The 12490-nt window shown below is 43.8% G+C and overlaps 1 protein-coding gene across 5 annotated transcripts in view; it reads left to right on the forward strand.

Annotated features, from left to right (window-relative positions):
• Positions 1-644: 644 nt before the first annotated feature.
• F13A1 (coagulation factor XIII A chain) overlaps positions 645-12490 on the forward strand; it is a 66762-nt gene continuing 54916 nt past the window's right edge. Inside the window, exons 1-3 of one of the 5 annotated variants that reach the window (XM_064425533.1) lie at positions 645-693; positions 4972-5991; positions 9157-9310. In XM_064425533.1, the coding sequence (XP_064281603.1) occupies positions 9163-9310 (148 nt within the window). In that variant the 5' untranslated portion in view covers positions 645-693; positions 4972-5991; positions 9157-9162. Of the gene's footprint in view, positions 694-4971; positions 5992-6043; positions 8005-8036; positions 8235-8259; positions 9025-9156; positions 9311-12490 lie in introns of those variants that run through there. The other 4 variants (XM_064425500.1, XM_064425510.1, XM_064425530.1 and 1 more) reach the window with 4 other exon arrangements.

Consider the following 12490-nt stretch of genomic DNA (forward strand, 5'->3'; position numbering starts at 1 on the left):
TTTATTTTGAGCCACATTTTTTAAAAAGGTCTCAATGTTTTTTCAAGTAACAGGCAGGAGAAATTATAATTGCCATTGAATGCAACAGAACATGTAGTGTCAGTGAGCTAGAGATTCAACATTTGAACTCTGTCTGTCAGCAGGTACAAAAGTATTAGTAAGACATTGTCCCTACCAATGGGAAAATTTGAACAAGTATGTCATTCCAATTTGCTTACTTGTCCCAACTTTTTCCTTCAGATGTCCACAAATCAACTTTGCTTTTAGTGAATGCATGATCTTGGTAAAAAATTATTGTGGTATAATGCAAAGAAATTCAGCTTATTGGTCATTATAAAACCATTTGTTCAAGTTACTTGATTCTCATTATCCTTGGCTAGAAACTCCTATGGTGACAAGATGGTGACATGGAGTCACCATGGAGTGACATTTTAAGGGACATGGCTTTAAAAGAACCCATTTCCACCTGTGTATTCCAATGGATGCCTTTGCAGTATGTTTATGCTCTTACTGGAAAATCTATTGGCTACTTCTTCAACCTAAATTTACCACTATTTTTCTTATAGTTTCCTAACATGCTTTTTATACTGTGTTTTATACACATCTCTAAGGAATTATTACTGGAACTACAGAGCTTCAGGAGGAGTCCCAGGCAAACAACGCACTTGGGTGAAGACATCTCAACAACAGCCAGTGAGCCTTTTCTTTTGGTATGAGTTGAACAACCTATAATATTTTACAGGTCTGAAGATTCTGAATTCCAAGGGTCTTTCTGAAAAAAATGATCATTTAATGTAAAAGATAGATCAATTCCTGTTTTGTTTGCACTGCCGCTTTCCGGATGAGTTTCCAATCTATTAGTGAAGCAGTAAATGTTCCCCCAGCAACCAACCATTGATGTTTTGAAAGCAAATCAAAAGCAGTGTAAGACTGTTGAAGAAAACGGCTTGAAAGGAAAAGAGTGAAAGATCATACTATTCCTATGGTAGCTGCAAAAGTCTGTGAAGATTACAGCTGAGAGAGGGATGGGTGAGAGACCAGAGAGAGACCAAGGACGAGATATCTTCCTGCAGAGTTTTGTCCTAACATGCTTTCTTTCAGGCTCACAGCCTAAACAGCACAACTAAAACTCTGTAGGGTTGTTCTGTTAGGGACACACCACCAGAGGTGGAATTGTGTGAGAGGATGGATAACCCTCAAAAGGAGAGAGCACCTGTTGACCATAGTTTTTACCTTGGACTTTGTTCAGCCCTGACAGGATTTATAGACATGTAAGAGAATCTGGACATGTAAGAGAAATGCTGTGCATGCCTGCTCTTTGTAACATAGGGTTTTCACTTCAGCTGAGGGGCCTTGGACCTTGCTGTGGGTGCATGCAGGAGTTGCAGTCCTGATGTACTCCCAGCTGCTCTGACTTTTATCTTTATTCCATCCGTGAGCTCACTACAAGCCAAAAGGGAAAAGTATTTGTATTCCACTGTGCACATTGACAGTAATTTTGTGGATGCAGCACAACACGGTAGAAAGAGACAGGTATATGGAGCATTTAGAAGGCAATAATTTCTTCTAACTTTTTTATTTATTTATTATTTTTAGCCACACTCCAGAGGTTATAGTGGGAATAGCTAAGGAAAAAACTTGCAGACTTCACAAAAATAAAAGCCTGCAGCTTGTGCTTGATGGGTTTATTTGGCACATGTCTGTGATTATGAAAGAAATTTTGAATAACTTTTGAACTTCCTCTGGATAATGATTCATCCTTTCAATTTCCCTTTTCCCTCCAGAACATCCGCCATTAACAAACCAACTAGTTGCAACGTTTTACAATCCACATTTGAAGCCATTTCTCAAAAGATTGCACATTTTCTTGAATAAACAATTACTCAGATCATTTGCACAGAGATAAGGTCAGTCTTGGGACTGAAAAATGAATTAACACCCCTCTCTGGAAACTATCTTTGAAATGGTCAAAAAGCAATTGCAGTAGGAACATGTTAAACTGCAACTTCATGTTGCAGAAATGCAGCATCAACAGGCAGCTTAAATGTTTCTGTACAAACAGATATTGTACAACCTTGGTTTGGTTGAGTTGAGCCCATTACAGGGTTTAGGCACGTGCCTGAAGATGGAATTACACGACTGAAGTTAAGATGTACTTAAGTGTTTTGCTGTGTTTGGCCTATGCACTACATCTGTGTTTGTATTAGGAAGAAAAGCTGTTCTACAAGACATTCAGGCATTTAAAAATATATTTTTGTTCTGAACTGGAACAGGAAGTTTTATCTTTTAATGAAATTTAGGAGGTCTTTAATTCCAGAAATCTTGTAATTGAGTGTACTTGAAACATTGTGTGTCAGTAATGTTGAAATTATTTGAGACATTAAGATTGAAATATTGCATGTCCACATATGTCACTTAATTAATTAGAAGCAACTGTTAACTAAGCATGCCGGAATTGCCTGGGTTATGTATTACCACCCCCTGGATACAGAAAAGAGCTGTGGTCTGGTCTAGCTTCTTGGCTGAGATGCAATATTCTGTGAACACGCTTCTCAGCTGAGCAGTAAAACAAGGATATTCATCTGTGCACAAAGGAGACCTGGACCTACTAAGACCCACTCAGTCCAACTGGATTTAGGTAGGAGCATCTCAGGTGTCTTGTACCACGCCGTTGCTGCAAGTGCTTCAGAAATGCAGGGCACAGACCCTTTACTTTTGCTTGTAGGTGTTTTGGGTTTTCTTCGGCTTGTTGGTTCTGCCTTTGATGTATCCAAGATAATTCCATACTGTCCAGGAGCCATGGTACAGCACCATCCTTTTCATCTGCTGCTATACATGATAACTGGGCCCCACTGGAGCTGAGGGCTGCAGCCAGCCAGGGTGCAAAACTAGGCTGCAGTTACTTAGAGTCAAGCTGGGTCTTTGCAGGAACTTTAATGTTACCTTCAAGCCTGTTCTTGCCATGGACATCCCACTACCTGAGGACTGGTTTTAAATTTACAAGCTAAAATTTGCAAATCAAAGCTAAGCATGTTTTGGTAACTTCCTACTAACTATATTTCCATAATGAATTGTCATTTTCTCGAAAAAGTTTCAGTATTGTGGAATCAGCCTTCACTATAAGGAGACTCATGCACTGGGAAAAATTCAAGCAGCTCTCTGAGTATATAGGAAGAATGATAGACAAAGTCTTACCAGACTGAATATATTGCATGTTCTGCCTGTGTCTAGATATAGTGGCTGTTCAAAAGAGAGTAGATATCTGGAGATAGTCTGTGAAGGGGAATCATGCTCTGTTCCTCTCTCTTTTCCCTGCTCTTCAAGTTACATCTCTTATCTCAGCCTCATTGCCTGATAGATCAGATTGATCCCCAAGCCAAGGGCTTATTTGGGTAGGTGGGCTTAAGAAGACAGAAACAATTGCTTTAGAGAGGAAACTTTCTGTGGCCAAGGCATGTGGCATCTGTGGTGAATTTTATTCAGACAAATGTTTCGTCTAAAATGGCCTTTCCTGCTTAAGTCTCTAGGTACTTATGGCTTTGCTTGGATGTCCTGCCCTTTTCTTTTGGGGTTGAAATAAATATCTGAGTTTCACAGTCTTTGTGTCCCTATCAGATCCTGGGTCAGTTGGCCAGCAGAGAAGTTGTCTAATCCCATTTTTGAGAGATGTTCTTTCATCTTTTAAGGCCTCAACTCCAGCAAAACATAAATTTAGCTGGAGACTGTGAATATTGACCCTTATGACAACCCCCTCTGCCCTTGCTTGGCTCCTCTCTTACTCTTCCTGTAAGAAACTAGGGCAGTTTCTAGTGTCCAACCAACAGAATTCTTTGAATTTGGATGTAAAAATAGGAGTGGGAACCTGGATTTCATGTTATAATAGTTACTATTATTAGTATTAGTATTAGTATTGGTATTATATATTGCTGCAGTTACTACATGGTATGGTTAGATTTCTGCTTGAAGAAACAGAAAAGCTTCACAAAGGAGTATAAAAAGATGTATGTGCTTTCCCAAGCTTGTGTGTACTTTACTGTAATCTGACACTTACTGCAAGAAATACATATTATATAATTGGCAGTGGCAGACACATATTCTGATAGAAAAAAAAATGTATTGAATGATACACTGTGTATCACTGATAGTGACTTGCAGCAGAATTTCCATAAAAGTAAAGGATAATTTAGCACTTGAAAGTCAGGCCTCAAAACCAAAATAAAATGTTTTTCTGTTTCTGTACCTAGCCTTGGATATATCTCCTCTCACTGCAGACATCAGCAGTGTAGACACATATGGCAAAACCCATCACCCCAAGCTCCCTTTGCAGTCAATACAGGGAGCAGGCACTTTTAGGCCATGATTCATCTGACCTATTTACATGTCTGCTGTAGGAGGAGATGAATCACTGCCTAGACTAGATCTGTGCGGAGGATAAAGGGAGCCTATGATGGCCAGCACAGATGTAGATGCTTGTAAAGATCTACAGTTTGAATTTAGGCTTTCAGTTTGCAACAACAATTTTCCAGAGAAGAGTAAAATTTCCTAAGCTGTGTTTTTCTAGCAGAATATGTGTATGGATATATACATCTATGGTATTTTTCTCCCTGCAACAGAAACATTTGCAACAATATCTTTTGAACACTGGCCCTATATCCCCTTCCAAATGTTCTACCATCTGAAGAGCTGCCATTTTATCTCTCTCTGCCTCTGCCCCTCTTTTACACATACAGACATGTGTACACATACCATATTTCAGAGCTGGGCCCTCTGAGTTTTCAGCATTGACTTAAAATATTCCTCTGTGTGTGGTAACCAGAACTGCTGTTACACGCAGACAGATATTATAACTGGGTTTGTTTTTTAAAAAAAATCCAAAGCAAAATATGGAAGCAAAAACACCAAATGAAGATTTCTGAAATTTCCCTCTGTTTAAAAATAACATTTTTATTAGTTTGGGTTTTTTTCTTCTAGGATCTGCTCTACTCTGCCTGCAGCCTTGGTGAGGCAGAGCATCACAGGAAGAGGAAGATAAATTCCTGGGAGACAAGTACTGATGCAGAGGAAGGGGGAAGACTAGACTTGATCGCCTAGGAAAGAGTGCAGGTTCCTAAGTAAAGCTGTGAGATGACAAGAGAGAAGCACAGTTGTGTTATTATGTATAGAAGGCCAGAGTTGAGAGTCTGGTTTCTTGAGGGTGATGTCCTGGCGGGTACTCTTGTGCACATGCTGTAGTATAATATTCCAGTGCATTCATACATCCATCTACGCTGCAAATGGCATGGCAGTGATATTTTTAAAATGAAGAAGAAATGAAACCACCCTGTTGGAGAGCTTTACAATGCTCAGCTGTTCCCGAGGAGTGCTTGGTGTAGTTACAGCAGGCAAAACATCCCTCCCATCTAGTCACTGGCACACAGCACAGCAACCCATTTATGTGAGCACCTGGTTGATCAGTTTGCCTGTGACAGATCTTGGCACACCCTCTCCTCTGGCTGTAAAGCTTTACTGACTTGTGTGTTTTTTCCCCCACAAACTCTTGTCTGGCATGGGAGGACTTGGAACAGAACAACTCTGGCTCTGGCAACAACAGGAAAGTACATTTTAGATAACCCTTTATGGTGCAGCCATTTAAGGGCTTTTCTGTGGGGTTGGAGAGGAAGGGTTGTCCATCATCCAAAGTCTATTGCTGTGGGAAGGGTGCCTGTGACTGCAAAAGCCTTTGGCAAAGGCCACGAGCATCTGAAGGCTGCTCTGAGAAATGGATACGGGCTCACAGCTCCCCCCAGGCTGCTGTGCAGAAGTGAGCGCTCTTCCACCGGTCATCCCAGGGCATCATTCATTAAACATAACGCCCTACAGGAAAATCAAGGCTTTGTGTTTTCCATACCCCCTCCCGCATCAGCCCTGACGTCAGTAGGTTGGAACCACGGAAGTTAAATTAAGGCCAGTGCAGTCTAATAGGCAAGGGATAGCAAATGCTAAGAAGTCAAGGTAATGAGAAAATACCTGCCATCTGGAGCTGTCATAAGCATGAATTTACATCTCTCCCCACAAAATAAATAAATCACAGCCTGCAAAACATTACTCTCCCTGGATGCAAAGTCCCACTCCTGCCACTGCCACCAAAAATTTTGGCCTCCCCGGTTTCTGCGCGGCCGGTGGCTTCTGCCGAAAGCCCCGGGGTGACGCGCCTGGGCGCGGGGAGACATCTGCAAGCGCTGCCCGCTCAGGCGCGACGGCTGGAGCGCAGGGATCTGCTCTGCTGCAGCCGCTCTCTCTGACGGAAAGTTTTCCTCCTGGCTCTGGCAGCACCGCAGCCACTTGGGGAAGCACATGACTTCCTTGGGAGACGGTGTTTCTTATTTGTGTTGCAGGCCTCCAGCAGGCATGGCACCGAGGCAATATTTATATCAGTTTTTGTAACATCGTCGCAGCAGCTGTAATTTTGGGAACTGAAGTGCTGGCTGGAAGTGGGAGAGAGAGGCACAAAGCACAACACGCCACACAGAAATGTGGATGCAAGGGGGAAAAAAAAAAAGGCACGAAAAGAAAACTGGCAACCAGCCTCCTCCCCCAGAAAGCTCATTGTGTTCCCCGGTGCCAGGGGTGCTGCTTGCCCTCCAGATGGTTACCACAGGGCCCATCTGTGCAAAAGTGAGTCAATGGCAATTGCAGCTCAGGATGTGTGTGATGGGATCAGATCTGTCCCCTCAGGGTGCTCGCACTCCTGGGGGAGCAGGACAGGGGGAGTCCTCCAGCCAGGTGGCTTTCTGTGCAACAAGCCAAACAATGTTCAGCAGTCTTCTCATACCCTTCAGCTATGAGAAAACATGATGCAACACTTACCTGTGTGCAGGTAACCAGGCTGCCCCCAAAACTGCTGCAGCCCCATGCTGTGCCTTGGCTACCAACCCTAGCAAGCTCCTTATCCTACCTACTGGTACCGTCATGCTGCTCCCAGGTGCCAATCTTGGATCTCTGATCCATGCTCTGCATGAGTCCTGACCTCTGTGGAGTTACCTTGCTGTGGCTGGGAAATCCCCAGAGAGGTAGGATAGGGGTCCTGTCTTCCAAATTATTTACTTCCCATGAGAGGTATTCTCTCCTTTTCTGCCCCCTGGCTTGATTTCCATGGTGTTTAGCCATTGGAGGTTTGAGAATTCTCTGGTATGGGGCTGGAAGTCGCAGCTGCCCAAAAGACAGCAGTGTCGTCTTCATGTGTCTCCTTGTTTCTTCATCTGCCCTGCAGATGCAGAGGCAAGTGACCACCCTTGGTGGGTGCCATGTGTGCAAGAGGGGCTCTCCACTGCCCACGCATGTTCTCAGTAGGTGGTTTCTACCTCTGCTGCCAAACACCAGCAGCTGGCAGAACATAGGCCTGAATTCTTCCCTGTTCATTGCTTTTTCTCCATGTAACTCCACTGGCCTGTGGAGTTATATCTGACAGAGGAGGTGTCACACAGTCTCCAGTTACCTTAGAGCTTGGTGAAACTTGAAGTTGACATGAAGATAAAAAGCTCCCACAGAGTGTAGCCCCAGAGCTGTCAGGTGATGCACATTTCATGATGGGCAAGAGCTGATGGTCATTTGACCCAAATATAGCTGTGTGGTGCAAAACACCTTCATTGTCCTGGACAGCAAAAGGACTCTAGAAAAAGCTGGCTGCCAATGAGCTCTCCAGTTCATGTGTCCTGCAGTCCTCTAAAGGACTGCTGTGAGGACCAAGCAGGGGAACTATCACTGTGTCTGCCTGGGAGGACTCCTGAAAACGAGCACCCAAAGCTGCATCACAGGCTCCCCGAGGCAGAGACCATCAAAGACTGGCAACATAGTAAGCATGGCTTCTTGGACTGTGGGCCTCAGAAAATCCCCTCCAGTTTCCTATTTCTTATGCTTTTGTGCCATAAGGACTCCTACTTTGTCTCAAAAAGAACTGAAACTTCAATGGCCAAGTTGTTTCCTTAGCACAAACATTCTGAAATGCTCCTGGTGAACATAGTTGGGGTAAGAAAGGCAGGGAGGGGAGGGAGGAAGAAAAGATATGCCAGTTGTGGTGGCAGATCCTCTGAGGTGGCGTTGGGAGGGCTTGGCAACACTTTCAGCATTGTCCTGTTGCAACAGGAAGGAGGAGGATATACAGAGGTTATTTAAAAGCCCCCAACATTTTCCCTGCTTCCATTGCACTGCAGAAATTCTGCAAGGGAGAAGAAAAAAAAAGGCTATCTGAAAAGAAGGTACCCTTGATAACTGAAAAACTTCCTTGTAGACCTTACCTCTATTAAATAATTGCTACATTTTAAATTGCTGTTTTCAGGGGCTTTGGGAAGAAGTTTTCTTCTCAGTCATTAATATTTTCTTAGAAGGGTTGCATGGCTTTTTCACTGCTACATGCTTACACTGAAATAGATGTGAAAGCAGTTTTGAGTAGCTCAAAAAGAAGTCTCTGATCAGCCAACATCTAAGATTTCCCTTAAGGATGTTAGTGGGAGAGAAATAAGTGGATAAGTGCTTTTTTTTCTTTTCCTTTTTTCCTCTTTACCCCCCTCTCTCTTCCCCCTCCCCCTCTTCTTAAAAGTAGATTGTCTGGGTGCAGGAGTTAGCCCTGTAGATATTGGATGTTTGTGTGCATAAGGACAAAAATACAATTCTCCACTTATCCACAGACTGTTGTAGGCTGTAATATTTGGCTTGATTGCAGTATGACTTATAATGTCATTTTTATTAGGGAGAGGTAGTGTGTGATGCACTTTCTGAAAATATAATTTGCTATTTTGGATTCAATAATGCTTTTATGGAGGATGAGAGAGTGAAAGATTTTCCAGTTCTTTTACCTGAAACTTCCTAATGTTTTTAGTGCCCTGCTTCTCCTAGGAAAATACTTCTCTGTTAGACTTCCCTCTCCTTCTCCCGCCCCCTCCTTCTTCTCTTATTCATGTGTTTTGATGAACACAAAATGCCTTCCAATCCTTAGAGAGCCATACTTATCATTAGACTGATGTTTTCTGCCTCTCAGGTTTTATTTATGTAAGTCTAAAAATGTGTAGCTCGCTGGCACCCCACATTGCCTTTGGCTTCTCCCATCTTGCACGTGCCATGCTAGCTCATGTTTGCTTTTTCCTTGAGCTCTTTCTTTCATGCTATTGCAACTTTTTTTAGCACAGGATGTCTGAAACAACGAGCACCAATGAGGAGAATAAACTTCCTTTGAATGGGAGAAGAGCCATCCCACCAAACTACTCCAATGATGAAGAGAATGAGGTTCCTGAGATGGAAGCTTTTGGATTGATACCTAGAGGATTTAATCCTAGAGGTACAGTGTACAATTAAGCTGTAAATCTATTTTTACATCTTCCATACTCTTAGCACAGGTCTGTGAACTAAATCCAAACCACTTTTTCCTTACGTCTTTCCGATTCAGACAGTTTTTCTTGCTGTTCATGGGAAAACTTACTGAAACCACCTGTGTGTATGGAAGTGTTAACATGGGTTATGGGTAAGGAAAGTGAGGAGTAAAGAAGCTGAGTGACCAGTTATCGGCTTGAACTGTGGGACTGGTTAAAAAAGGCAAGAATGGGTTTTTTCCATTTTGATCACAATCACAGAGTCACTTTAAGAAGCCACTGGCTTCAGGCACGGCTGCAGCAGCAATGGAGTGAAGGGCCAGAAGGAGTCTGTGCTCTTAATGGCTCATCTCATTTATATGGCCTTAAACTGCCTGTGAAACTTCTGCAAAATGTGGTCTGGCAGGGAAAACTTTTGCTATATATGTTCAGCTCACTCACAAAAAATGAGACGAAAGGGAATACCCATGTGATTATTTATTCACCTGTGAAAAATGTTTTAATCATTTGGCTGGGGAAACAAAACATCATGGTAGAGAATAGACAAATCAAAGTATGTTCCCAGTGTCAGCTCTTTGGAGTCAACCAGAAATAAAAAATATGTAAAATCTGGTTTAAAAGAAAACAGGATTAAATTCTGAATGACTCATTAATGAAATTATGTTAAATTTTTTGCCTATTTGAATTGAACAGCAGAAGTTGTTGAATGTGGCAGCTCAGGGTAGCTGGATGTAATACTACTTAATGCTCATAGGGGACTTTTCATCCAGAGTTGAAGGAGTGCTTAATAAATGTGGACAAGAATTAATTACTGAATTTCACACATTGGGAAACAGGCAAAGAGATTTTAAGTGACAAGTTGCAAAGCATTATTTCTGTAATCCTAATCATGTGCTTTAACCACACTCCCCTCCCCACACACCCCTCCCTACCCCCATCTTAATACGCACACATTTCTTTTATAAGTATTTGTTTTTAAAAAAATGCCTGAGCAAACCAACTGGCATGTTAAGACTGCAGAAATTTTGCTTGAACCTATTCTGACAATCCTGTAGCTCTGGGGCAAGTGTGTATGCTTAAATCGTCAAATGCAATGCAGTGCAGGTCTCAGCTAGACACTGTTTCAAACCCAGCACTTTCACAGAAACTGGAGATGTATTACTGTGGGACACCTTAGAAGGAATGCAGCCTGTAGCTAAAGCCCACCAGTACCAAGAGAAAGATTCCTGTTGCTTTTTGATGTGCTTCACATCAGTCTCTGAACGAAGTCTGGTGCTTGTGGGCGGCAGCCTCCTGCTTTTCAGAAATGCAGTGGAAACTTAGGAATGTCAGGTCAAGTGAGTTGAGGCAGGAGCCCAACATGTCCTTAAGGTGATGCTGTTGTGAGAAGAACATCTTTTCTTGTCCAAAGCAAGAGTTTTTGTAGCCATTGGGTAAACCTGGCTATGGGACTGGTATGGCTGAAAAATAAATCTGTGCGTAACAGCAAAACTCTTTGTACAGCTGGATCAGCTCTGCTGTGCAATTCTCTCCAATGCTTGTAGCTAAAATATGCAAGGGGTGACCAGAAGGGTCCCTGAAGGGACCGTAGCAGCGTTTTGGTGCACATCAGCTGTGATCTGAGCCTGTGGTACCAGCTGATACAAGCGTGGTCTCTGGACATACTGTTTGGGGCAGGTTGCTTAAGTCACCTGTCAGAGCATGTTAAAGGTTTCTTGCCCCATGGAGCTCGACCTGACATTCAGGAGCTGAGCTTGCCCAGAGCACTCTCAGTGTTGTTCTTGGGGGATAAAACGATTGCCCATGGCAGAGCAGGAGCAGCACAGTGTGATGAGGCCCTAGAGCTGGGAGGACATGCTGGCAGAGAGCTGCTTGTGACACCTTCCCCTTCTCCTGCACACCCCTACACTTTGGGCTCTCCAGATTTTTCTGTGATGGTTCCCAGATTTCATTGCCATAACACACTGAAAAAAAGCATGCAAGTGCTTTTATCTCTGCTGTTACAATGGAGGTATTTTCCAGCCTTTGGACACCTGATATAAATGTCTAAACACATGTCTTTACCTGTGTCAGATTGTAGCCAACACAGAGCCATCAGGTGAGTGGAGATGAGGGCACAGGCTGTTTGGAGAGCCACTGGATGTCACTTCCATGGTGATCTGTACCCTTCTCTCAGCTCCACTGCCTGCAGCAACCAGCCATCAGCTGGCCATAATAAGCTGTTACATACCAGGCTCACATCATTTAGATGCCTAAATTTAACTGAATTCTGCCCTTGATCTGTGCAGTGTAGGAGTCTACAGCTGAGCTAGTCACCCTCGTTTCCCTTGACAGCCAACAGAGAGAAACAGGCATTTTTAGGGTGTGATTCACTTGACCTATTTTAGCTACTACTCTCAGATGAGGTAAGACCCTGTGCTTGCCTAGCTCTCTGCTGACACCCACTTCGACTCCGCTGAATCACAGCCGGGGCGAGCACGGCGGCTGCCAGGGCCGGGTGCATCCCCAGCCCGGGCAGTGGCTGCCTGCTGCTGGAGCTGCGGGAGGAGATGCTCATGAGAGGCATGGACGGCTTCTTCAGCAGGAAGCCTGTGTCCGCGGGAATATCCCTGTGCCGTGTCCTCCCCCCGGCTCGTCCCGGCCAGCTCATCTCACCACAGTGTGTTGAGAGTGGGCTCGGTGGGAGGACACAGCCCTGTCATCCCTCTCACCCTTGCAGAGTCCAGTGAGTCGCCAGGCATTTGTGCTTCCCCTGCTAGCGGAGTGATGGACACTTCCTTTGGAAATTCACACTATTTTTTGGAGTAATTCAAAGCCCTTCCTCTCTGGTTGTCTGAAGAAACCTGATGTTTGGAGGCTATTCTTTTTATTTGAAAAACTGCTCAACTTTGTGCTCATTTATTGCTCTGCAAGCCTAACATTACACAAGGTTTAAGAAGGCATCACACTGTTGCCTCTTGTGCAGCAAACCTGCTTGCCCTGAACAACAGACCAGGCTACAAGCAAACCCTGAAGTGGACCTGACTTCAAAGGAGGTCTCGACTTCCACCTGTCCCTCACAGCTGAGCATAACCTGGAGTTTTCCTTTGGATCACACCCTGGTGTTGGTCTTAGCACATCCCATTACCCTGCTCGTGTTTTGCTCTTTG

The sequence above is a fragment of the Passer domesticus genome, chromosome 1 (assembly GCF_036417665.1).
Source record: "Passer domesticus isolate bPasDom1 chromosome 1, bPasDom1.hap1, whole genome shotgun sequence".
Taxonomy (NCBI): Eukaryota; Metazoa; Chordata; class Aves; order Passeriformes; family Passeridae; genus Passer; species Passer domesticus.